The sequence below is a fragment of the Macaca mulatta genome, chromosome 4, assembly GCF_049350105.2.
Source record: "Macaca mulatta isolate MMU2019108-1 chromosome 4, T2T-MMU8v2.0, whole genome shotgun sequence".
Taxonomy (NCBI): domain Eukaryota; kingdom Metazoa; phylum Chordata; class Mammalia; order Primates; family Cercopithecidae; genus Macaca; species Macaca mulatta.
The window spans coordinates 116476505-116503615 of NC_133409.1; the positions used below are offsets into that span (position 1 = coordinate 116476505).

The 27111-nt window shown below is 34.2% G+C and overlaps 1 protein-coding gene across 3 annotated transcripts in view; it reads right to left on the reverse strand.

Annotated features, from left to right (window-relative positions):
- ADGRB3 (adhesion G protein-coupled receptor B3) overlaps positions 1-27111 on the reverse strand; it is a 738657-nt gene that overhangs the window by 338173 nt on the left and 373373 nt on the right. For all 3 annotated transcript variants that reach the window (XM_015136642.3, XM_015136644.3, XM_015136641.3), the window contains 2 exons: positions 2019-2168; positions 1006-1081 (listed from right to left, as the gene is read on the reverse strand). In XM_015136642.3, the coding sequence (XP_014992128.2) occupies positions 1006-1081; positions 2019-2168 (226 nt within the window). The remainder of the gene's footprint in view (positions 1-1005; positions 1082-2018; positions 2169-27111) is intronic.

Sequence of the window (27111 nt, forward strand, 5' to 3'; positions counted from 1 at the left end):
CCCTGCATGGCATCTACAGGGGCTCTGGATGACTCTCTACCTATATTAATAATGTGCTTCACATAGAAAGATTTTCTCTAAAGATTCATGACTAATCACTGCTGCTTCCTTGGGTGATATTTTTTTCATCTGCACTGAACTCTAATTGTTTTTATTTATTAGGCTATTTGTTTTGTCCACAGTATAACTGCACACATCATTTATATTCTTTCCTCTCCAAAAATGTAAAGCTTTATTTATGAGGGTATAAGAAAGAAGTCCTACTGTGATCGTATTTAACTAAAACAACTTTATCTCTATCTTCCAAAATGAGGTGATGTGGAGAAACAGGTCACTATGAGTGATAACATCACAATCCAATTAGATGTGAATGATGTTTTCTGTGAGATTTGGTATAGTAGATAAGACAGTAAAGCAAATAAGTTAGTTTTGGTAGAATTACTATTTGTAATTGTTTTTAATATCTGGGAGGAAAGAAATTAATAGCTTTCTTTCAGAAATAGTCCTCTAAATAAACAGCAGCATTTTTAAAAAGTGTAGCTGTAACTGAAAATTTATTTCAAAGCAAACTAAGATCTTGTGCAAATAAACAATACCATGTTTTCCCAGTCATCATGACACTCCTTTAATTTTATGTCATGTTGATGAACAGTACCATTAAGCACAACTAAAGGGAGAAGACAGATTAACTTTACAGTGACCCATTCTATTATACACACTTGTGATTTTTCTTTTCTTTTCTTTTCCTTTTTCAGAATCCAGGCAAGGTATTATTAGTCACAAAAGTATTTGCAGGGCTACAATCAGACACCAAAATTATCTTTCCTAGTTGTTTTGAAATGCATAATTGCTAATAGCCTGTTCATTAAATTTGTATTTTCTATTTCATTTAAGAAAAATCCCTTTGTATTACCACAGCTTGTTTGACTATTTTTATAGAATGAGCTCTAATCACATTCTGGAATAATTTACAAAATTACAACAGTTTATTACTTTGTAGCTTACCTCAAAGTAGGCAAAATTAGATCTAAGTTTTTGTATAGTACTGCTCCAAGAACAAATACAGATGATTCATCTAATTCTAGAAAGAATAAAATTTGAAGTATTAGCAAACGGCAAGAAAATACTATGTCTTATAAAACTTTAATCTGCTAATTACAAGATAATTCCAGTACTTCCTTATGCAAAGATAAAGCCTGGTAAAAAGAAATGCATTCCTAACCATGCACGTTAATGATAGCTCTTGAAGATGTGTTTTCTATAGTTTTGCATCATGAAGGAAACTTCCTTTACCAGGTTGAGATAAGAAGCTGCCTGAGTCTCCATTTAAGAGTTTAATTTCCCAAGGATATCAGAAAAGAGAACCAATTCTCTTTTGGATTTTTACCTTTTAAGGTCGAAATCTGCAAAAGTGACCACGATGTCACTTTTGAAAAGAGCCATTAACTCTAAAGGCTATTACAAATGTTCTAAAAACTTAACTTTTTCTCAAATTTGTTTTCTTTTAAACTTTATTTTAAGTTCAGGAGAACATGTGCTGGTTTGTTACACAGGTAAACTTGTGTTGTGGGGGCTTGTTGTACTGATTATTTTATCACCCAGGTATTAAATTTGTTTTTGTATGCCAAAATAATATCTTCAAACCAAGGCAAATTTTAATGAGGCAGAAATAAAAATGACATTGCATGGAAAATACAACACATTTCAATACCTAAAGGTAAAATATTAGTCCACATGCTTTATACGGGGATAAAACCATGAATATTGAAACTTGACCATGGCAAGCTCAGGTCGATAATTTGCACTTGTATAGTTTTCACACTGTAATAGACTGTTTTATTCAGTAAATTCAGACTTTTGAACCAAGAATAAGTTGTCTATATTTAGAAAATTAGTTTAACATAATGATTACAGACTATTTCTAAACTGTTTAATGTGTGAAGATTTATACCTAATTTCTAATTAAATGACTTTATCAAAAATGTCTTGTTCAAGTTCACATTATTTCAGATATTTACCTTTTGATGACACCGGAGTGAAAATGCTTTTTGGAATTACTACCCTATCTTCTGAGTTTCTTGCCCAGTCAACCATTCCCTTCCGTCCTTTCATTGGAAAGTTGATGTCTGTTAGAACAGAGGCTGCAGGAAGCTTCTGAATACTAGCCACTATTAAAAAAGAAATAATAATTTCAACTAAACTTGCTTTACATTTTAGTGTAATCAATATTGATCAAGGTAAATCTTGCAGTATATTCAAAATAAAATTTCAAGTCAAAATTATATTTATCAGAGCAACAAAATAACTATGTCTTCTTATTAGACAAAATTTTTCATTAAGGTTGCTGAATTTTACTTATCAGTCTTAGTTTTTGTTGCTTTCAGTGGGAATCATACAATCTTGGTCAATAATGGAGTGGATATTCTGAGAATATTAACAGGCACTGCTATACTGATTGTTCATGGTTGGTCTCTATTTTAATTGTCAGAAACTCATACTGTATTTTTTAAAAACATTTTGATTAACAGACTTGACTAATGGATTGAAATTTGCATTTAAATCTGAATTTTGTCTTAAGAAGAAATTTTCTGCATTTTCATCTGAACATTGTCTTTGGAACAAATTTTCATGGATTAGATAGGGTACCCTGAAGAAATGGAGAACAAAGCCATATTACTTTTGGAGATAGAACTATCAGAATCTATATAACAATGTCAGAATTGCAAAAGCAAAATAGTATGTAGGAATAGTGATTAAATAGATTAATAATAATTCTTAAAACTTCTCTCTAAAATTGAAAGTAAAAATGTGTGTGTATAAATATATATGTAAACAGAGAATTATGTCCTTAATACCAATAAATATTATAATGCATATCAGAAAATGTATGAATAAGTTTAGTAATATTTTAATATATTTTATTATATTTAGTAGTTATATACAAATGCATATTACATATACATTTATAATGTGTAAAACTATGATGATAAATACTCCAGAACTTCTAGATTATAAGCATTTTCAATTATGAAGTGTAATTTGTAAAACTTTTGGATAGGTCCACACTTGTTCTACATCATATTTTCAAGTGTCCCTTGAAGAATTTATACAGAAATATGATGCAGACAATTGTAAAAGCTATTGCAATTGAATAGCTAAAGTAAAAATTCATTACACTCCTCATAAGTGAATTTCATTTAAAGGAAGTTGTAATTTAAATAAGGAGGATGAAAATTAAGAATTTAACAATATTAGTTGTATAAATATATTACTGCACTACTAACTTAGTTTCAAATTAAATTGGTTATTATTAGTACATCACATTAGTGAAACTGTACTTTATTAAAGTTCTTTCAGGTGATTAGTCAATCCATTATCAGCATAGGATGGAATTTCATTTATCCTCTAATATGACATACTAAGCTTTAAAAAGTATTGTGTAAGTAATGTTAAAGGAAAGAGGGTACCGGGTAACATATAAATAAGTTACAGATGTCAAATGCTGTTTTGGGATACCAGTTCTAATATAGTTTCTTTAAATTTTAAAACAATATACTTTTTGCTATCCATAAATAAGCCAGTTCATCTTTCCTACAGGGTCCAAATCTCTGCTGTATATAGATAAGCAGGTCAGCAAGTTAGTAGGACATTCTTTAAGCATTATTCAATGTTTAGAATTAAGTGTATCTACTGTTACATGCCTTAACTTTAACTTTCGATATCTTGGGGTTTAGAGGAAATTTATTACACTTCTTTGCTCCAAAAACTGCTGAAAAGAAAAAAACGCTTTCTGATTGTCATACAACTAGTTTCTATTTAAAAAGAGAATAAAAGATATATTATTGGACCCTGAGGTCTAATAATTTCTCTGTCTCCATATACATTAGATGGAAAACAAAAAAACAAACAGAAAAGCGTAACCAATGGATAATATTCTGTAAAGGAATGGAAAAGTCTATTAGGATCACTAATTTATGCAGTAAATCCCTTAAATTGCATAGCTTTCAGTGTGAGAAGTGCACAAAAATAAACACATATTTATTAATTATAGTTGGAATGTAATGGAAGTTTTTACTGTTATAAGTATATACACATTCTAAGTGGTTTGAGATGTTTGCATGGATGGTAACTAACATCCTGAAATATGTCTCTGTTTCTTAAGGTATTTTATTTCATTTCATTTTTAATTAGCAAGTCAAAATTATATATAATTATCATGTAAAGCATGTTGTTTTAAGTAAAGCATGTTGTTTAAAAATACGTATACATTGTGGAATAGCTAATTTGAGCTAATAGTATAAGTACTACCTCACACACTTTTCATTTTTTTGTGAGGTGAGAACACTTAAAATCTACTCTCTTCGCAAAATAGTTCTTAAAGTAGTATGAATCGTTCAATAAATCCATTATGAAAAGGAATATACTTTCATACACTGATGAGATTCACATTATACCTGTGAAATTATCACCATACATGTTTTTACAAATACGAAATTTAAAGTTATACATATTTACCTCTAGACTAGATAGGCAGACGTCTAAAATAGCAATGTGGTTCTTTATGACCCCTTAATAATAGATAAGAAAACCTATTTCCATGTAGCAAAGGTAATTTATAGATGACTTTTACTTCTTTCTTTTTCCAGTTCCTGTACCAGACACTAGATCAATCCAACCTTCAATCCCTTTCCTTCTTCAGAGTTTAACTGTCAAAACACTCAGGTAAAATTTTGATGCAGTTAACATCTTTAGGGAAATAGGAAGCTCATATGTTAAGTGAATACAAAAAGAGGTAAGATTTAAAAATGTAATGCTTAAACTACGTGTAAGTAAATATGTGCCTCATGCTGATAAAGGGACATAAATACAAAGCATAAGTGATAATCTACATATCTTGCTTCTGTAACAATTGTTGAATTAAAACCAGTCATTGTGGGTGTTTAGAAGATGGGGCAGCTTTCCTCTAACACTAAAAAAAAAACAAAAAACAAAAAACAAAAGCCTTTCTTACAGAATATTAAAGTACTTAAAATAAATCTCAAAGGACTCAGTGTCCCTGAACAAATAGGCACATCTTGAGTGCTCCAAGAATTATCCTAAATTTACTGTATCGTGTTTTCATTACAACACTAGATTTGATTTCTTATGCAATAAAAATAGGTGACTCATCACTGATAAACCTTAGAGAAAAACCAGCTGCACTTCCATTTTGCGATTTTAATACTTTCATTTTGAATTTGGATAGGCAACATAAAATTCCTTTGAGAGCATCATGTCCTTTATTGGCCAAACTTTCAAACGATTCAGGTTCAGTATAGATTTCTGTTCATCAGAAAGCATAGGGAATTTTTGCAGATGGGTTTAAAAGCACATGAGCTGTTTTTCTTGGTAACCAGTGAGCACTCCTTTGATACACCAAAGCAGGATAATAACCTTTTCCCTGAGGGAACTAATGAAGTTTTGGCTGTATTGAGGTCCTGGAGGATGAGGATTCCGTCTTATTCATCCTTGGGAGTGGTTCACATACAAATTGGAGGTAATATGATGCATCAGTTGTATTACGGACAAGAATGGAAGGCATGTGAAAGAAAAAGTCTAGGAGCAAGAATGGAAGAGTGGAGGGATGAAGGCTGTAGGGATGAACAAAATGGACAAAAGCCAAAATGTGAGAACAGTGGTCACTACAGTAGCTCACACAGACTTATGATCTGGATCTAATATCCAAATCCCTGATTTTTTAGGGTAACCATTTCTCCTAGATTTTACAGATCTGTCTGGTTTATTCCTGCTGCTTTGTATACTTATTTATAGCATCCTCTATCAGTCTCAAAAGTTTCGGTTTGAAAGATAAATTCCATGTTCATCTTATAAGTTGTATGACTGAGCAAATTGCCTAAACTCTCTGTGTCTCAAAGTCTTTTTCTGCAACATGAGAATAATATTATCCATCTACCTCACGGCACTGTTGGACGAGCAAAAATGTTACTATCAAGAGCTAAGAATAGTTCACCTAGAACAGAGTTTGGTGCTTGAATGGTCCCATGTCACTGTTGTCTATTATTACTGGAGCAGGTTTTCCATTATCAAATCCAAGAGAACTACCCCATAGTGTGTCCATATCATTATAACATATTTGACTATGTAGCTTACATTATTTTTTGGTTGTCCTTCAGTGATCCTAGGCATGAGATTATATATTCAAAACTTATGTTGATTATATTCATATAACAAAAGGCAGGAACTACACTAAAAATAAATAGAGCTTCTCCTTTAGCACTTAAATATACCACCTGGGAGTTACATAAGGGTTCCTTTTTACTTAATCTTCTTTCTTTTTCCCTTCATCTTTTCTTTCTTTCTTTCCTTCCTTCCTTCCTTCCTTCCTTCCTTCCTTCCTTCCTTCCTTCCTTCCTTCCTTCCTTCCTTCTTTCTCTCTCTCTTTCTTTCTTCCTCTCTTTTCTTTCTTTCTTTTTCTTTTTCTTTCTTTCTTTCATTCCTTTCTTTTTTCTTTCCTCTCTCTCCTTCCTTCCTTCCCTCTCTCCCTACCTCCCTTCTTTCCTCCTCTCCTCTTCTCTCTTCTCCTCTCTTCTCCTTTCCTTTTTTTCTTTTTGAATCTGCCAGAGGGAAGGGGTTGCCTTATTTGGGTACACAAGATCAGCCAGGTTTAAAAAAAAAAACTTGCCTCAATAGATGAGAGAATCACTGCATCAAGAATGTCAAATTCACTATTTCCACTGCAGTCAAGACTATAAACTGCAAAGAGCACTTCAAAAGCATTGCATTTAAGCATCAACCTAAGTGCTTAATGCAGTAACTCAAGTTCCATACACTCAGTTGATTAAAGAAAACACTCATGCAATGGCACCTCATCACCATAAACAAATGTTTCAGGGGATACAAAATAACTTTAAGGACTGTCTTAAAGACCATCCTTTTTATTGTTGCCTTATACTGATGTTTCCAATATATTTGAAGTTTGCATCATTTTTCATGTTGATTCAGAGGGAACAACTTACAAACGGAAACTTGACTCATCAATAGTAGAAAATTGCCCAGTTATCAAAATGGAATTGTTTGTGGAAAACATCACTCAATATCACTAGATGGTCACCTGTACTGTTTTGAAATTCTGTAAGAAAAATACAGGGTCAGGAGAGAATGATGCATTGCCTCAGTGTGTTAGAAAAGCATCTATTTGTTTTGTTAGTGTATCCATAGCAAGCACACAGGAACTGAACTGAGTCTACATGTAGTATCACCCACTTGGCATTAACAGTTTTTTTAAAAACATGACTTATATATTTACATAGCAATGCTAAGTACCTTGTAAAATACTAAAGGCATATGGGAGGGAAGGGAAGGATAGCTAACATTTATTGAATACTTGTATGACTCTGGTAATCTTCATTCATTTCTTACTTCATTCAACAGTATTTACCAAATGCCTCCTCCGTGTTAGGCACTGTTCCTAGCACAGCATTTGGCCAAATGCTTTACACACGATACCTTAGTGTATTAGGCTGTTCTCGTGTTACAATAAAGAACTGCCCGAGACTGGGTAATTTATAAAGGAAAGAGGTTTAATTGACGCTCAGTTTTGCAGGGCCACAGAAACTTCAGGAAACTTACAATCATGGCAGAAAGGGAAGCAAACATGTCCTTCTTCACATGGCAGCAGAGAGAGAAATGAGTGCCCAGTGAAGCGGGAAGCCCCTTACAAAATCATCAGATCTCATGAGAACTAATTAATTATCACAAGAACAAGATGGGGCAAATCACCACCATGCTACAATCATCTCCACCTGGTCCCTCCCACGACACGTGGGGATTATGGGAACTACAATTCAAAATGAGATTTGGGTGGGGACACGGCCAAACCATATCACTTAGTTAACATTTAAAACATCATGGCCAGGCATGGTGGCTCACATCTGTAATCCTCACACATTGGGAGGCCAAGGCAGGATCCCTTGAGCCCAGGAGTTCAAGTCCAGCCTGGGCAATATAGTGAGACCCCATATGTTTAAAATATATATATATACACACACACACACACACACATATATATGTATATATGTCAGGCATAGTGTTGCACACACAGCTAGGGAGGCTGAGGTGGGAGGATCCCTTGAGCCCTGGAGGTCAATGCTGCTGTGATTGCACCACTGTACTCTAGCCTGGGCTACAGAGTGAGACTCTCAAAAAAAAAAAAAAAAATTCCTACAAGCTATCTTTATTAGCAACATCCTTATCATTACTATCAAGATGCTCATTTTACAAATGAGGAGGCACACTGTGATTTTGCAATGTGTGGTGCAATGTGATTTTATGTGTGAAATTGACAGCAAATTTATTTTGCCTCATTGTAATATGTTCTACTATGTATAAAAGACAGACATACTGATTTCATTTGAGAAAATAAAATTCTCACTGATCAGTCAGGAGATCATAATTAGATACCAGTAAAGAGTGGTGGTTATCAAAAGGGGAAATGCATATATGCTCAGTTTAATTTGCCTACTACAATCTTTATGTTCTAACATTTCTATGAAAAATCATATTTTAGGATTTTGCAACAGTGGTCTGTAAGAAACTTTCAGTTATTTATACAGACATTTCTTCTTGTTGTCCTCTGCACCCTACTCTCCTCATCTATTATTATTTCTGTCCCAAAAGGCTGGGATTGAAATATTCAGGACGTAGAAAAAGAATAGGATTGCTGGAGAGTAACATGTAGCCATCACTTCCCTGGAAACAAAGCAGCTAGGAGGGCATCTGCAAGGACCACAGTGCCCGAGAGAGTTCTAACAGCTTGACCTCCACCATCACCATTACATAGGTTAAGATCTCTAAGTCCCAGAAGTATCCTCACACAGAGATTTAGATGGGAAACATTCTTCACCTTAGGAGTTTATAATTACTTTTTAAAGAGAATGAGCATGATTCTTTGATACTCAAAAGTAGACAAACTAAAAGGCCAGTCAAGAAAGTAACTATGTAGCCTTTTATGGGTTCATTTTTCAACTTGTTAGTTTTTAATAATGTAATATATATATAGAAACTTTAAATAATTAGCTATTTTGCAAATCCCTTTTCAACACAGGAAAATAAACTTGTAAATTATTTATGACTTATCAACTTCGAATTCTTGTGTGTGTGTGTTTTTCTTTTTCTTTTTTGTCCGTTAGTCATTTCAAAGCCTGGGCATCTCTGGGCAGTGGGGCACATTTTTGCCTTTTGCTCAAGGGCTCCCTGCCAGACTTCAGCGCTCTCCATTGAGGACTCCCTCAGCTTCCTCTCAGGCCACTCCTACTTTCTCAGCATTTAATAATGTTGGTGTACAGGGTGCACCCAGAGCCATGTACACAACTCTTGTAAGTTTTCTTGGCACGCAGCCACACCCATTCACTAATATATTGTGAAAGTTGTCTGAATCAAAATGGAGTCGCCTGTGTGAAAGAAAGAAAAAGAAAGAAAGAAAGAAAGAAAGAAAGAAAGAAAGAAAGAAAGAAAGAAAGAAAGAAAGAAAGAGAGAGAGAGAGAGAGAGAGGAAGGAAGGAAGGAAGGAAGGAAGGAAGGAAGGAAGGAAGGAAGGAAGGAAGGAAGGAAGGAAGGAAGGAAAAGAAAAAGAAAAGAGAAAAGAAAAGAAATAAAAGAAAAGAAAAGAAAAGAAAAAAGAAAAGAAAAGGCAAAAACCTGACAATAGAGTGGGGGAAAGCGATGAAGACAGGATTCTGATGCATAAATGCCTGATAACAAGAAGAATCACAAAAGCCTACAAAACCCACAAGCTTACACTGAGACTTTACACAAAAATATGCTGCTGCAACAATAGCTACCCAGCAACTGTCTGTCCAACCTCAGACTGGCACCACTCTCATTATTGATTCCCATATACAAATACAATTATATCAAAACAATTATGTAATCGTCCTCATTTTTCCTTTAAAAACCATTATCTTCCTTTAACATTCTAAATATGCACATAGTTTACTATGGCATGCTAATTCTCATTGCAATGCCCATTCTTGAATAAATATTCTTCTTGTAGAGAGGCTCTCTCTTTTTGTTATTTAGGTTGACAATGTTGTCCCTGTCTGCTTTCATGTTACAATGGCAGAGTTGAGTAGTTGCAATGGGGACTATGTGGCCCATAAATCTTAAGATATTTACTATCTGTCCCTTTACAGAAAACGCCTGTCTATATCATCTTAGACATACAGTAACCCTCGCCTTATCCACAGAGGGTATGTTCCAAGATCTTCAGTGGATCTCCAAAACCATGGTTAGTACCAAACTCTGTATGTATATATGTGTGTGTGTGTGTGTGTGTGTGTGTGTGTGTGTGTATATATATAAAAAATAAATTTCTTTTTCCTCATTCACAACCTCAAGGATAAAATATTCCTATCATAGATCTTAGCAAACTAAACATATGTTTTATCTTCTTTCCTTATTACCTTGGAAACTAACCTTTTTCCTTAAAGTAAGTACTTTGTTGTTTCTCTTTGGCATATCCAATTGCCAGCATCACTGCTCTTTGGAGCCATTATTAAGTAAAATAAGGGTTTTACACAAGTACTGCCATACCTTGACAGTCAATCTGATAAACAGGCTAGCTACTAAGTGACTAATGGGTGCATAGAATAGACAGTGTGGACATGCCAATCAAAGGCATGATTCATATTTGGGGCAGGATAGAGTGAGATGACATGAAATTTCATCATGCTACTCAATGACACACAACTTAAAACTTATAAATTGTTTATGGAATTTTTTCATTCAATATTTTCAAATTACAGTTGACAGTGGGTAACTGAAACCAGGTAAAGCAAAACTTTACATAAGAAGGAACTACCAGCTGGGCGCGGTGGCTCAAGCCTGTAATCCCAGCACTTTGGGAGGCCGAGATGGGTGGATCACGAGGTCAGAAGATCGAGACCATCCTGGCTAACATGGTGAAACCCCGTCTCTACTAAAAAAAAAAAATACAGAAAACTAGCCGGGCGAGGTGGTGGGCGCCTGTAGTCCCAGCTACTCAGGAGGCTGAGGCAGGAGAATGGCGTAAACCCGGGAGGCGGAGCTTGCAGTCAGCTGAGATCCGGCCACTGCACTCCAGCCTGGGCGACAGAGCGAGACTCCGTCTCAAAAAAAAAAAAAAAAAAAAAAGGAACTACTGAAACTCTAACAGGCTGTTTTTGAAGATGATAATTATTCTTTAAAGAGAAATAAATTTAAAACTTCTCAGTTTTGTCACTTATTTTGTTATCTATTGAATGCTTATTCTTTCTATGCTACACATAATATAATGGAGAAATTTTAGGTGATCATAGCACCTTCCTTTTAGTTTTCAAGAAGAGTATGTTTTATGGACTTTTAGAAACAGATACTTATAAATGTTCATCTTCTTTACACAAGTAACTCATGATTTCGATCCATACATGAACACAAAATAAAATGTGATAGAAGTAATTTTTGCATGATTCTCTGAAGATTAAAAACAAATCAATATGGAAAATGCATTAGGAAATAAATCCCCCCGCTTTCCTCAACCAGTAAGATTACGAACAGCATTCCTGCAGAGGAAAGAGCATTAGATGATAATCAACCAAGTACAAAACAATGAGAGCTTGTGTATATACAGCATTATTAACTCACAGTGTGTGTGTGTGTGCATGTGTGTGTGTGTATTCATCATATGTTATTTGATACTCAAGGGTGTTCAAACCTTATTAGAGAAATAAGTCAGGAATCTAAGAGGAGTTAGGCACCAATGCAGGCAAAAAACAACAACAGGAGGCAACAATGCAAGGACTTCCCAAGATAGCAAATCACTCATTCCCAGAAGAGCAGTGACATTGAAAAGTGTTATAACTTAACAAAGGAAAAGAGATCATTGTAGACAGAAGAATTCATTGTATACATTTATTATCCAACAAACCTCTATTGAGCCCCTATAGTATTCTTTGGACTATCCTAGCAATGAAGAATTTAACAAATGAACAAATACACCTGTGAAAAAAGTCCCTATCCTCATGGGACTGGCATAGTATTTGGAGAGAGACAGACAAGGAACAACTAAACAAAATGAGATAGAAGGTCAGTAATGAAAAATGAAAGATGATGTATTAGGCTTGGCAAGCTATACTAAATAGAGAAAGCTTCTCATGTAAGCTGACATTTGTGCAGACACCTAAAAGAAGTCAGGTTGGAAGCTATGAAGACCTTGAGAAAATGACACAATAGAGCAAGAACTTAGGAAAGACTCACTTTTAGAGGATAAAGAGAAACAAATAGGGAAAGATACCACCAAAATCAGTGGTGACAGAAAGAAAGAGAGAGACAGGAAGGCAGAGAGAGAAAGAGAGAGAGAGAGAGAGAGAGAGAGAGAACAACAACAGCACATTAACTTAGAAAGGGATAGTTTAATAACGAGAGTATGGTTTTATAAGGAGTCAAAGGCTTTATAAGGATTATGTAGAATAAAGAACAGCCTTTGGATTCAAAAAATGAAAACTATACACTAAAATTTGTTTTACATTTAAACCATGTTCTATAACAGGAGTTGACAAACTTCTTTCTACAACGAACTAAAACCTAAATATTTTCAGTTCTGTAGGCTATCAGGCCTCTATTGCAACTACCTAACTCTGCAATTATGATGTGAAAGCAGCCACAGACAATTCATAAATAAATGATCATGCAAGGAAATATGGTATTTAGTCATATAAACAAAGCCAATATTGAGATTCTTTAATTCAACAAACGTTTACTAATTAGAACCCTTTATTTTCCACTACCAAAGCACTTTCTTCCACAGTCTTTCCCATCTTACTAGAAGGTGCCACCGTGTACTCAGACATTCAAACCATACATTTGGGGATCATTCTTTATTTCTGATTTTTGTCGCCCCCTACATCCCACCCATCAACATGTCTTCTTGGTGTTATTTCTGGAATGTGTCTTCAATCACTGCATTTCCCTCTGTCTCCATTCCATAACCTGCCAAAAGCCACCAGAATCTCTCAACTGAATTAATTCAAGAGCTGTCTGACTGGCTTTCTTTATTTTACTCCTGCCCCTAAATTCTTTCTCTCATAAACCAGAGTTATCATTTTTAAATATAAAGCAGATTATGACTTTTTCTTACTTGAAATAATTCAATGACTGGTCAGTGCTCCTAGAAAAAAACCCAAATCCTAGCTTGAACTACAAAGCTCTGCATTGCTTGGCTCTGTACATCTCTGCAGTCACATTATGCATGGCTGTCTTGTTTGGTGATCATGACTAAGATGCGCAGATCTTTTCTACCACAGGGCTTTTCTTTCTAACTAGAACATTCTTTCCTCGTACTTATTCACGGGTCTTTGCTAAATTATTTTTCCCTTAGCTTGGTCTGTCCTAACTGCCCCATATAAAGATATCCAAGCCCCAATTTCTCTCTATTATGTAATTCTGTTTTTTTACATAGACTTACTCATTTTCTGCCTCCCACACTAGATTTTAAATTCCAAAAGGATGGGCATTTTTCTGTATATTGTTATGTGCTAACATCTTAGCATATAGTGAGTTTGGTGCAATAACTATCCACATGTTTTTAATAGATGAGGTTTACCAAGGGCTTAATTAGAAGCAGTGAGTTTAATATGATCAACTTGTGCCCTGGAGTCAACCAGGCCTAGTTTTCCATTTACTTTGTGAACTTTGGCAAGCCATTTAATTGCTGTTCACTTCGACCATCTGTAAAAATCAATAACCTTTCATTAGGATTAAGTTGGAGGCAGTTAACTCACTCCTTGTACACAGATTCAATTCATGACAACTCTTTTTTATTCTTCACTTTAACCATTCTCTGCCTTATATAAAATGCTGTGGAAGATCCAACATTAAGAAAGAAAGAGTCCTTGCATTTAAACAGACTACAATGTAGTGAAAGACATACTTCACACAGTATCTTAAGTACGGGAAGAATAGGTATAAGACATTTTCTTCTTAACTCCAGACCTAATACTAAACTGTCTACTTGGACTTTTTCATTGAATTTCTTCAGGCATCTCAAATGTGATGTATCCAAAGCTCAACTCTGGATTTCCACCCACTATTCATCAAAATATGCATTCCCTATGTAATCTTTCTCATTTCTGTAAACAGCACCTCCATCGACCCTGTACTCAAGCCAGAAATCCATAAGTTACCCTTGACACATCTATGTCCTCACTTCTTGAATCAAATTCATCATTGTACTTACTGTTTCACTTCTAAAACACAGCTTAAAATTGTCTTCTCATGCCCATCTTGACTGTCACACAGTAGTCCATCAGACCCTATGTAAATTAAAACAACTCACTATGTTCCCTGCTTCCATTGTTGTGCCTTTCCCATTTATTCTCCACACTGCAGCCAGCATAGGTTTTAAGTATAAATTGAATCATGTTGTTCCCAGGTTTCCGGTTATATTTGTATAAGATACGAAATCCTTTTCAGGGTCTCCCCAGCCTGGTCTCTAACTTCTTCCTCTATGTTAGCTCATGACCTTTTCCATTAAATTATTCTTCAATCATACTTTCAGTCTTTCATTTCAACCAGCTCCTCTCTTGGCTAATTATTATATTGGGTCCTGGCTTGTTTATGGATCTGTAGATACTTACTTAATCTTATAAAAAAACAAAAACAAAACAAAACAAAAAACATAGGTCCTATACCTTTTTTCGAAATAGGGAGAACTGAAGTATGTGTGTCTAATCAAATAAATTTTTTGAAGAGAGAAAAGGGGTAATAACAGCAATAGAAGACACCATTTACTAAGCAGTTAAATGCTCGTACCAGCATATTCCCTCATTTGATCCCACAACACACTCTGAACCAAGCACAATTAATTATATTTTATAGACTAATTTTGGATCATAAAGAAGCAAAAACATATCTTAGTGGTATTATAGTAGAGATTCATGAGTTTATAGTTGGAATTATGAACAAACTAAAGAATGATGATTAATAAAATTAATACATCAACTCTATATTTGAAAACATCATGTCTCTCCCATATGAAGCAATAGACTATTAAGGACACTAAAATTCAGAAAATAATTTTGGTCTTTGGATTATTAAACAAACAGTCCCCAAACAAACAATATCTTACTCTCCAACCCCACAAACACACACTCTATGATCAAACTGAGTATTCTATTTCACTTTATATAGCTATGATCTTTTTAACTATATAAAATTTACCAGTGAACACTAACTGAGTTCCACAAACACTGAGTGTTCATTAGTAAATTCTATATAGCTAAAAAGAGCATATCAATCAATTATAAATTTGTTTCACCTATGTAGTCTAAATTATATTACAAAATAATATATTTGCTTCTTGGTTAAGAAATTATTTAAAAATAAATATTCCATATTTCTAAAATTCTGTGATTTTAAAGATATTTTAGATTTTCAGAACACATTTTAAATATAATAGATGTTATTTTGGGGCAATAAGGTAAGTATTTGGAGTTAGGGAAAATTAAAAGATAAACAATCAGGGAATTAATTTGGAAAAAGCAAAAGGTGATTATATAAAAAGTAGAGAGGAAGGTCAGACTCTGTAATAAAAAGTACAGATTCTTCAAAAGGAGGAAGGTTCATATTTCAAAGAGGAAAACTATAGCTAAATGGAGATTGAAGATGCTTACTAAACATTTTATAGTAATAAAGAAAAGGCTTTAGTATCCTAGTCTCAATATGTATTCCTACTTCATTTGAGAACCCTGTTAATAAATTCGATGAATCAGGTTTTGTCTGAATTCAGAATATACATTTGGGAATATAACCTATCATCCATTATAAATCACTCCCTTATGAACAGTTTGCTTCTACTTTGTAGTCATCAGCTATGCCTTCAATACAATACCGTCCAGTATAGACAAGTATATACCCTTTAAATCTTGCTATTGTAGGATTCTCAATTCACTTTAACTTTCATTAAAAGGTATCTTCATTCTTTAATGTAACTTTGAAAAAAACCACCTAATTTTTCCTTAAGCCTGTAGTATGAATTTTAATGATATCCAAAACAACTGCATATCTGGTTCAAACACTGATAAGTATTTTAGAAGATACACACACAAACACACATTCCTACCTGCTCTCTCGTGTACATATGCCATAGATCCAAACAAAATACCAAATTAAAAATATATGCTAAACTAGTCATATAAGAAATTATTTATATTTCTAAAGTTAAAGCTGTTCATATGGAAAATTTAATTGCAATGCAAAAGAACAAAAATATGTTTGACTATTCAAAAGATTTCTGTTAAGGATAAAAATGAACTAATTCACTTATAAATTTCAGAGAATGTAGCAATACTACAGAATTATTTGATGCATTTATAGCGATAATCAGCAAAATTTTGCAGACCACAGTTGATGGAGTATATGTTAAGGAAAGAATATAAAATTAAAGCAGAAACTATTTATTTGTATGAATCATTCAAGAGAGCTAGTATCTGACTAATGACAAATAACTGCATAGAAGAATCGCTTTTTAAGATAGTAAAATGCCAAATGCCATTGAAATCTTCATGGGCCCTAACTGCCATTACAGCAGAGAAGGCAACCGTAAAACAGCCAGACAGCACATATGGTTTTCTAGATTGGTCATAATATCAGCCTAGAAGTCTGGGATCTGGGTCTTCCTTGTAAAGTACACAAAAAGTATAATATTTGGATTATTTTTTAAATGTAGAATACTAAATTTAAGTAAAAACTTTAGAAGCTCCCTAGAGGAGTGGACTGTGGCTGTAAGGGACTGAGCAGCTTAACCAAAGTCACATAACAAATCAGTAGCACAGCCCATATTTGGTCTTGTGTTTGTACGTGCTAAATATATGTTACCTTTACTCTTGACAACTATACAGGGGAGATAACTTCCAGAAGGCTAGTTAGTCACGGTATAGTCAAGGTTTGCAGCCAGATGTCTAACTCCAAAGCTAGCATGTTTTAAAAGACACAAAATGGCATCCTTACTTGCACTGACATAAAAGCACCAGTCTTCAATCTGAGCCAGAATTTTTAGTTTTCAATTCACATGAGTATTTATTTATTTGGAATTCAGTGAAGGAAGCAAAGGAGAAAAGGAATAATTTAGTCCAGATTTCTTGGTATAATAAATAAATTAAGACCTTTGAAAAGGTGAACTGAAATAGAAAAAAAAATGAAAAATTGTTAAAAGGGAGTCAATACCTCTTTTCTCTTCACTGGTTATTGTTAAATAGGCAGACCACTATTTCCATAGAGATGAGCAATTATTACCATAGAAACAGTTAAACTGTTATTGTTTTTTATATTCACACAAACTCACAGTAGCATCCTTTTAGTTCATTTGAAGAGCAAAGTTGAAAAGAAGGCATATACATAACTTTACTAATTTCAAATCATTGCAATATAAAACCAATAAAAATCAGAAGTAATATTTTATAAAATTCAAAATTTGTTTTCAATTGACTTTAGATTTCACTTTCCCATTTATGTTATTGGTGTGAATCTACCAGATTTTGAACGAGGTTATCTCAAAAATAACAATGAAGTCAACCAGGGAAGACCTATAATTCCAAGATCTTTCATATATGAGGTCTCCAGGGAAACAGAAAGCCACTTGCTGCTTAGTTTCCCATATGGTCTTCTTGCTCAATCCTATCTTTAAAAACATTTTCCTAATTAAAGTCCTCTGAAGATCTCTTGAACTAAGGCAAAGCACCATCCCCTTGATGCAACACTTCTCTTTATACCTTCCCTATGGCACACAGGTCGTCAAAAACTTTTTTGTAGAAACTCATGCTCTTCATAGAAAATAAAGAAAACTTCCAGAACAGTGGCTCACATTCTTAATCCTAACACTTTTGGAGGCCAAGGTGGGAGGATCTCTTTAGCCCAAGAGTTAAAGACTAACTTGGGCAACATGGCAACCCAGTCTCTACCAAAAATACAAAAATTAGCCTGGTGTGATGGTGCATGACTATAGTCCCAGCTACTCAAAAAGCTGAGGCAGGAGGATCACTTGAGCCCAGGAGGTGGAGGTTGTAGTGAATTTAAGTCATGCCAGTGCACTCCAGCCTGAGTGGCAAATTAATAACCTGTCTCAAAATGAAAAAAAAAAGAAAGAAAGGAAAGAGAAGAAAGAAAGAGAGACAGAGACAGACAGAAAGAGGGAGAGGAAGAAAGAAAGAAGAAAAAGAAAGAAAGAAAGAAAAAGAAAGACAAGAAAGAAAGAAAGACAAGAAAGAAAGAAAGAAAAAGAAAGAAAGAAAGAAAGAAAGAAAGACAGAAAGACAGAAAGACAGAAAGACAGAAAAAAAGAAAGAAAGAAAGAAAGAAAGAAAGAAAGAAAGAGAAAATCAAACCCAAAATATTTGTGGCCAGGTCTACATGTTAACATGTACGAAACTCTAGAATTCTTGAGTGAAAGAGACAGAGAGAGAAAAGAGAGAAGAGAAGAGAAGAGAAGAGAAGAGAAGAGAAGAGAAGAGAAGAGAAGAGAAGAGAAGAGAAGGAAGAGAAGAGAAGGAAGAGAAGAGAAGAGAAAAGAAGAGAGGAGAGGAGAGGAGAAAGAAAAGAAAAGAAAAGAAAAGAAAATTCAAACTCAAAATGTTTGTGGCTAGGTCTATATGTTAACATGTAAGAAACTCTAGAATTCTCGAGAGAGAGAGAAGAGAAGAGAAGAGAAGAGAGAGAAAAAAAGAAAGACAAGAAAAGAAGAAAAAGGAAAGAAAAGAAAAAGAAAATTCAAACCCAAAATGTTTGTGGCTATGTCTACATGTTTTGTTTTGTTTTGTTTTATTATACTTTAAGTTCTGGGATACATGTGTAGAATATGCAGGTTTGTTACATAGTTATACACGTGCCATGGTGGTTTGCTGCACCCATCAACCTGTCATCTACATTAGGTATTTTTCCTAATGCTATCCCTCCCCAACCCCTGACTCCCCAGACAGGCCCTGGTGTGTGATGTTCCCCTCCCTGTGTCCATGTGTTCTCATTGTTCAACTGCTACTTATGAGTGAGAACATGTAGTGTTTGGTTTTCTGTTCTTGTTTTAGTTTGCTGAGAATGATGGTTTACAGCTTCATCCATGTCCCTGCAAAATACATGAACTGACACTTTTTATGGCTGCATAGTATTCCATGGTATATATGTGCCACCTTTTCTTTGTCCAGCCTATCATTAATGGGCATTTGGGTTGGTTCCAAGTCTTTGCTATTGGGAATAGTGCCGCAATAAACATATGTGTGCATGTGTCTTTATAGTAGAATGATTTATAATCCTTTGAGTATATATCCAGTAATGGGATTGCTGGGTCAAATGGTATTTCTAGTTCTAGATTCTTCAGGAATCACCACACTGTCTTCCACAATGGTTGAACTAATTTACACTCCCACCAACAGTGTAAAGCATTCCTATTTCTCCACGTCCTCTCCAGCATCTGTTGTTTCCTGACTTTTTAGTGATCACCATTCTAACTGGCATGACATAGTATCTCACTGTGGTTTTGATTTGCATTTCTCTAATGACCAGTGATGATGAGCTTTTTTTTTTTTACATATGTTTTGTTGGCTTCATAAAGGTCTTCTTTTGAGAAGTGTCTGTTCATATCCTCCACCCACTTTTTGATGGAGTTGTGTGTTTCTTTCTTGTAAATTTGTTTAAGTTCTACATGTTAACATGGAAGAAACTCAAGAATTCTTGGCCTGTATCCTTATTGGAAATCTTAATTTTTGAAGTCATGTTTTCTATTTGAGGACAGCTTTCACAATTCATGTCTGGTATAGCAAGATATACTATTCAAGCATACTCCTTCACCATCACTATTTCTGTTACAGTCATTTCACTCTTTGGTCCATAAGCTCTTTTCTCATACATTGTACAGCTACAGGAGAAGTCAGCTTTTCCTCTACTTTTCCTATTCATGTTCCCAATGCTGCTGCACATCAATGTGCATTCTCTATATCATACATTTGCAACCTAATTCTGTGTGACCTCCTTAGGTTTCTTTAGACTATGAGTATTTTCTTAGTAAATAAAAAATTCAAAAGAAATTATGTGCCTTAGAATGAAAGGTTTGGCCCTCTATTTATGCCCTCTCTCCTAAACAGTTGCTGGAGGGATGGAGACTGAAGGAGTAACAAGCAAATTCACATTTTCATTATCTACGATATGGTATAAAAGATTTACGAAAGCTTAATTTGTGTAATTAGCCAGAAAAATAATTTCAAAATTTTTAACAAAGTAGATACATATGAAGACTATTAGCAGAAAAGAAAACAAATGGTCAGGAGTTATTTTACCTCCATGCAGAAATATAGAACAGATGAGTATGGTTTCCCTAGAGTCACAAAATAAAAAAATTACACTGAAGTTCATTATATAACAGAAGTAGGTTAGAGTGTGGTTGGCTGAGCGAGATAATGAAACAAATCTTTAACTCTGAATTACCAAAATGCAAAGGGGAAGAAAATGCACCCACTCTGAATGGGAGGCACTGATGTCGGACAAATTATGTGGGTACCCCTCTCACCCAGTCTGAAAGGTTGTGAAGAGTAAATAGCATCATGAATATTGGTGAAAACATTAATTTGGGGCATGCTATGAAATATTAAGGATGCCATAACTTTTCTTAGAAAGCTTGAGGAATAAACGGGGAAAAACAAATAAAAATACCTTTCTTTATATTGTACTCAAATGGTACTTGTGAAGGAAGTTCAGAAGTTTAAGGTTAGAAATTGGCATAATATCTGATAATATAGAAAGTTTAGAGCATTTGGTTTACTCAAAACAAAAAAGAGTATTAACAACGTTTTCAAGTTTCTCAGGGAAAAGAAGCATTATTTAATAATGACAGCATGAATAATTGTGTCTTTGAGCATGGCTGTTTAAAACAGATAAGATAAATTCAGAAATGTTATGTTACTATTTTTTTCACACCAGTTAACTTCTAAAAGAATGCAGGCCTACTAATAAATTGAAACATCATAACATGATCAGTGTTTTCGACATTAAGGTCCAGGGTTATAACTATAAGAGTAGTTCTATTACAAATAACATTTGTAAAGCTGTAGAGATGAAGATGTTTTACAAATATATTTCCAACTTAGACAACAGACTTCTATGGTATTCTTATTTTTAAGTTTTTATTAAAACAAAACAAACCAAAACAGAAAACAGCTTTCAAAAGAATGGAGCTGACTACTCTCTTGCTGGACTTGGTTGAGACTTAAGAGTTCTATTCTAAAGGCTCCATGGCCTTCCAATTAAAAAAGAAACACAAAAATGGTAGGGAAAGTAGGATTTATTTCATTTGTTAGCTGGCAACTCAATATGAGTTACAAAGTCATTTTAATGAACAATTTCATTCTGGCTTTTGCCCAAGGATTTGTATGGTGGGATGATGACAGAATGCTGATGGCTTCTGAGGATAAAATTGCTCAGTCTCCTTGAGAACAGTAAAAATGAAATGGGCTTAAACCACAGGAGCAAGGATTTGGGTTGGAGTTAGGAAGGATAACATATTTTTAAAAAGCCAAAATAAAACTGCTTTGAATTCTAAACTTTACAGGCATTCGAATTGCTGCCAAAGTAAATTTTTGATATAAATCTGTCTTGCTTCTGTAGTTGGGTTCTTGGGGATGCAGTGGAGACATTTCCTTGAGTGCTCTACTTCTTCCACACTCTATTTCTAACTATTAGCAAGCTCTTTCAGATCAACAACTAAAATATCTTCAGCATCTGACTCCTTTTCACTATTTCCACTGTCACTTGACCCAAACCTCTGCTCTCCCACCTGAGTAAGCACAGCACTGCCCTTCCTATTTTCACTCAAGCGCCAAATAGTCTATTATAATATCTCCACTTCATAGTCAGAATGAGTCTTTTATACCTAAATCAGATAATAATCATGTGCCACATGATGTCTTGGTCACCTATGGACCCAATACATGATGGTAGTCACATAAAATTATAATGCACCTGAAAAATTTTTGTTGCTTAGTATTTACTATGCTGTACATTTTACCATTATTTTAGGGTGTACTCCTATTTAAGAAAAAAAGTTAACTGTAGAACAGCTTCAGGCAAATCCCTCAGGAGGTATTCCGGAAGAAAATAGTGTTATCATAGGAGATGCCAGCTCCATGCATGTTATTTCCCCTGAGGACCTTTCTGGTGGACATGATCTGAAGGGGAAGACAGTGACATTGATGATCTTGATCCTGGGTAGGGCCTAGGCTAATGTGTGAATTCATGTCTTGGGTTTAACCAAAAAAAATAAAAATCTAAAATTTAAAAGTCAAAAATAGAAAAAAGTTTTATAGAATAAAGACATAAAGAAAGAAAATAATTTTCCACCTGTACAATATGTTTGTGCTTTAGGCAATGTATTATTACAAGAGTCCAAAAGTTAAAAAAAACTAGAAGTTTATAAAGTAAAAGAGTTGCAGTTAGCTAAGGTTAATTTATTATTGGAATATATATATTTTTATAAATTTAGTGTAGCTTATGTGTACAGTGTTTATAAAGTCTACAGTAGTGCATAGTAATTTCCTAGGCCCTCACACTCACTCCCTACTCACTCACTGACTCATGCAGAGCAACATGGAGCTGTAGGCTCCATTAATTGTAAGTGCCCTATGCAGGTGTACCATTTTTAATATTTTATACCAAATTTGTACTACAGCTTATCTATATTTAGGCACACAAATATTTACCCTTGTGTTACAGTTGCCTACAGTATTCAATACGTAACATGTTGTATAGATTTGTAGCCTGGGAGCAATAGGCTATCCTCTGTAGCCTAAATGTGTAGTAGGCTCTACTATCTAGGTTTGTGGAAGTACATTCTATGATGTTCGCACAACAAAATAATCTAAGGATGAATTTCTTAGGCTGTATCCCCTTAGGTAAATGACAAATACTTGTTAAGCATTTTGTATTCCTTTCACACCTCAAACAAATACCTTATAGTTTCTCTTCCCACTCCTTTTCTGACTTCATTTCCTCCCACTGCTCCTCCCTCAGCTATTCCAGCACTAGTGGTTTTCCCCAGTTCCTCCAATATATGAAGCACATGAGTGCATCACGGTCTTTGTACTTACTGTTTCTTCTGTCTGGAGTGTTCTGCCCCTGCATATCACTGCATCTCATGCTCTAAAGGTTCAGTACTACATTCAAACATCACTTTGAAAAAGAAAGGCCCTCCCTGGTCATCCTCCTTGAAATGACACTGCTCTCTTGACTCATTAACTGCTCACTCTGTCGACTGCTTTATTCCACTTTGTAACAATTACAACCACTGGACATGTTTGATGGCATTGGTTTGACACCTGTATCTCTACTACAAAACATAAATTCCGTGAGAGCAAGAGGTTTGTCTAATTCGTTCACTGAGAAATCTTCTAGGGCAAAACATGGCACATATTTACTGAATGATTGTCTGAGACCTCTTAAAGCTGGTTAAATCCATGAATCATTACCAATCTATCACACTAGTACTAGGGAGCACCTTAGCCTGGGGTTCAGTTGTGTGCAAGAAAGCCTATCACACACCTGGGCAGTTTGTCTTGTTTGTTCCTAACAGGGTCTGATATAGCCTTTCACAATGTCAACCTCCCTAGTGCTTCCACCCCAACCATATGGAATTAGAGGATCCTAGTAAATACCATGAGATAATTTCTATTAAATGAGAAGCAATCAAAGAACTCTACGGCTGCATATCAAAGTTTAAAACTATGTTTGAACTGCTTGTTTTCTCAGGAAACCAGTATGTTAGCACAATAAAGAAACAGATATTTTTAGTTGTATTTTTTTCCCTGACCTACAGAAAAACACCCACTAGCTTCAGGTGTTTAGCAAGGGTGGTAAAGAGCCAGAAGACAGAGATAGAACTTAACACATTTAGACTCAAATCTAGCTGACTGAACCAACATCAGGTGCTACAAATAAAAATACCAAAAAAAAAAAAAAAAGTTAAACTGTGTATTTTTCAGGCATGGTATCAACAGACTACAAATGTCACATTTTTAAAGAAAGCTAATCAAACAAGAGATGGGGATGTGTGAATCACGAAACTAAGCAGCAACACAAAGGAAAATAAGCCTAGAAAGAAAAGTCACTATATTTTAGAATAATATTGTCAGACTGAAAGTTGGTTTCTCTATTAAAGAACAAGATTTTCTACCAAAGGAATGATTAAGTTTGCCAGTGAATATAAGAAAGAACACAGGTTCGGTGTTGATGAAAAGGCATTGCACAGAGAAAGGAGATGTCAACATTGTATCACACCATTTTTCAGGTTGAATTTGGATTCAATTTCAGAAAACATCAACTATGGATTTTCATCCTGACAAACCTAATATTTAATATTTTCTAAACCAACAAGACACAGGAATATTTACCTTTTCAAAGAAAAATATCTTACTATAATGCTTTCAAGGCACTAGCCTTATTAGATTTCTGGATAACTAAATTGATACGTTTTAGATTCTTGTATCTGTTAGGGCTTATATATCAGAAGAACTTTTGAAATTCCTTACAACTAATAATTATAGCATTCTGTATTTGAAGATCTTATTTAGCCTAAAACCATTCCCTTCTTATTTGATATTTTCAGCATCAAATAATTCCTAAGGAACAGTTGTGAAATAGCTGTAAGTGGGTGTAGCAACATTCACCTATCTAAAGTAAATTCATAAAGATTACTGTATCAAAATGTTAAGGGTGTAATGCATTGAAACCACATAAATAGCTTGAAAATTTAGGTCCTGTTCACTGTGCTGCACTTTTCCTTAATAATTTTCATGTTATAGAATTGATAATTCCATAATATTTATCTTAATTCTTAAGATACTGAACTTTATTAGCAATTGATATTAAGTATAGCAATCAATTTGAAACGTTCTTTCCATTTTATTAATTATAGGACACTGATTTTATTCTGTATTGTTCTGGAACTCCTTATACCTACTACCTCTAACCATTATTACTCTGACACCAACTTTCATTCTTTGTTTTTAATGTAGATATCACCTTACGTCTCTTCTATCTTATTATTGTATTGATAATTGAAAAAAACTTTCATGGCTTCAACTATCACTTTTATGCAGTTGATCACCAAATGTGTATTTATAGATTTGACTCCTCTAATAAAATCCAAGTTCTCATTTTATTTTTTCCACTTGGGGGCTATACTTGTCTAAATATTAATATGTCAAAAATACTCACAAATGTGTGTTGAATAAACCTAATCTCAATCCCTCCATTCTCTCTCGCATCCCAGTCAGTTATGGAATCCTATCAATTCTAGCCTCAGACAGAGTCTCTAATTCATACCCACATGTCAGTTCCTATTCTTACCACCAGCAATTCCTGTCTTCATTGTCTCCCGCATGAATTACTATTAAAAGCCTTCTCTCTACATTTGGACTCACTATGTTGATGGTGCTTCCCAATTTCAATCAATTCCATTTTCTCATCTTACACATGTTCTCCCAAAGCACAACTCTTACCAGGTAAAGATTCAGTGACTGCTTATTATCTTTAGAATTCAGAACCATGTATCAACCTGCCTTTCCAATTTTATTTTACTTCCTTCACTTCTATACATATGTGCTTTTATTAAAATAGATCACTTTTCCCCCAAGCACAATTTCAACTTTGACATCTCTATATCATCTTTGCTAATAGAATGTTCTGGACTGTAACCATCTATTTGCTACCTGCTCTTCTTTATGTTGACTTATCAACAATTCAGTCATTCTTCAAAGTCTACATTAAATGCTTCCTTCTCTAAGAAGTTTTTCTTGATCCTTACACAGAACAACATCTCCGGGAATAAAGTACTAACATTTGGCTTATATGACACATATCAAAGTGTATTTGATGTTTATTTATTGATGTAATTCTTTACTGTCTACAACTAGACTGCAATTTACTTGCAGGCTAGAAGATTAGTCATTTATTTTAATGACCTGAATCACTTAGCAAAGGCTTTGCTTATAGTAAGAGAAAAATTCTTTTTGTCTGTACTTGAACATAGTCAATGGGTGAGTAACATTGACACATCACTGATCTTCCTTGAATTCAGTTCAATGAATGCAATTCTAGTTCTAGGTTCTAAACTAACACAATTTCTAAAGAATAGGATATTCTTATCAATAAAAGGAAATGTAACATGCTACATGAAGCTATTGTGAAAAATATTTAAAAAACTGAAAATGTAACAAAAACTATAAATCATCACTGTAACTTTGGACAAATCGTTAGAACAATATAGTCCCATTCCCTTGCCTTGTCATTCTAATCATGTCAGATCTCATACACTCCATTTTGTATTTGGAACTGCAAACAGCTAGACCTCAAAATAATGTACTTTTATCCTTTTCAGGGCTTCACGTTATTTGTTTTATGCTACTATCTCAAAAGAAATCCAAATACTTTGAAGCCATGAGTTTAAATTTATCATTTGAGTATATTTTATACTGTATTTAATGTAAAAATGTTAAAGGAATGAACAGTATCAAGAAAGAGAGTGGTTAGCAAAGCACAGAGGATGTGAAGGATGAAAAATGGGAGGAGATTTATTCGGCAATTAGAGTTTCCTTTCAAATAGGAGTTTCAGGAAAATAATAAGAGAAATAGGACTGCAAGGTACTTAAGGAAAAATGTTTAGAGGAAACGTATAGAAAGCAAGTTGAAGTAAATCTTCAAATAATATTTTCACTGAAAAATAACTTTCTGTCTTGTTGAAAAAATAACCTTTTAAAAATGTTTCATATTAAATAATATAAAGATATGGCCCTCCAGACCTAATTGATACTTATACACTTTTTAAATTACTGATATATTGAAAAAGTCACATGCTTTTCCTAAAACAAAAACCACTTACCTATGCAGACAGTTAAAACATTTCAAATATAATTTTTTTAAAAAGAGGCATATTGAAAATTGAAATCTTTCATAGACATTCATTCATTCATTTATACAGTAATTATATAAACTAGTAGAGCGTTTAGTCTTTAGTAAATGTTCATTAACTCATGTGTTACAACTTTCATGTGTCTATTTTAAATGTCA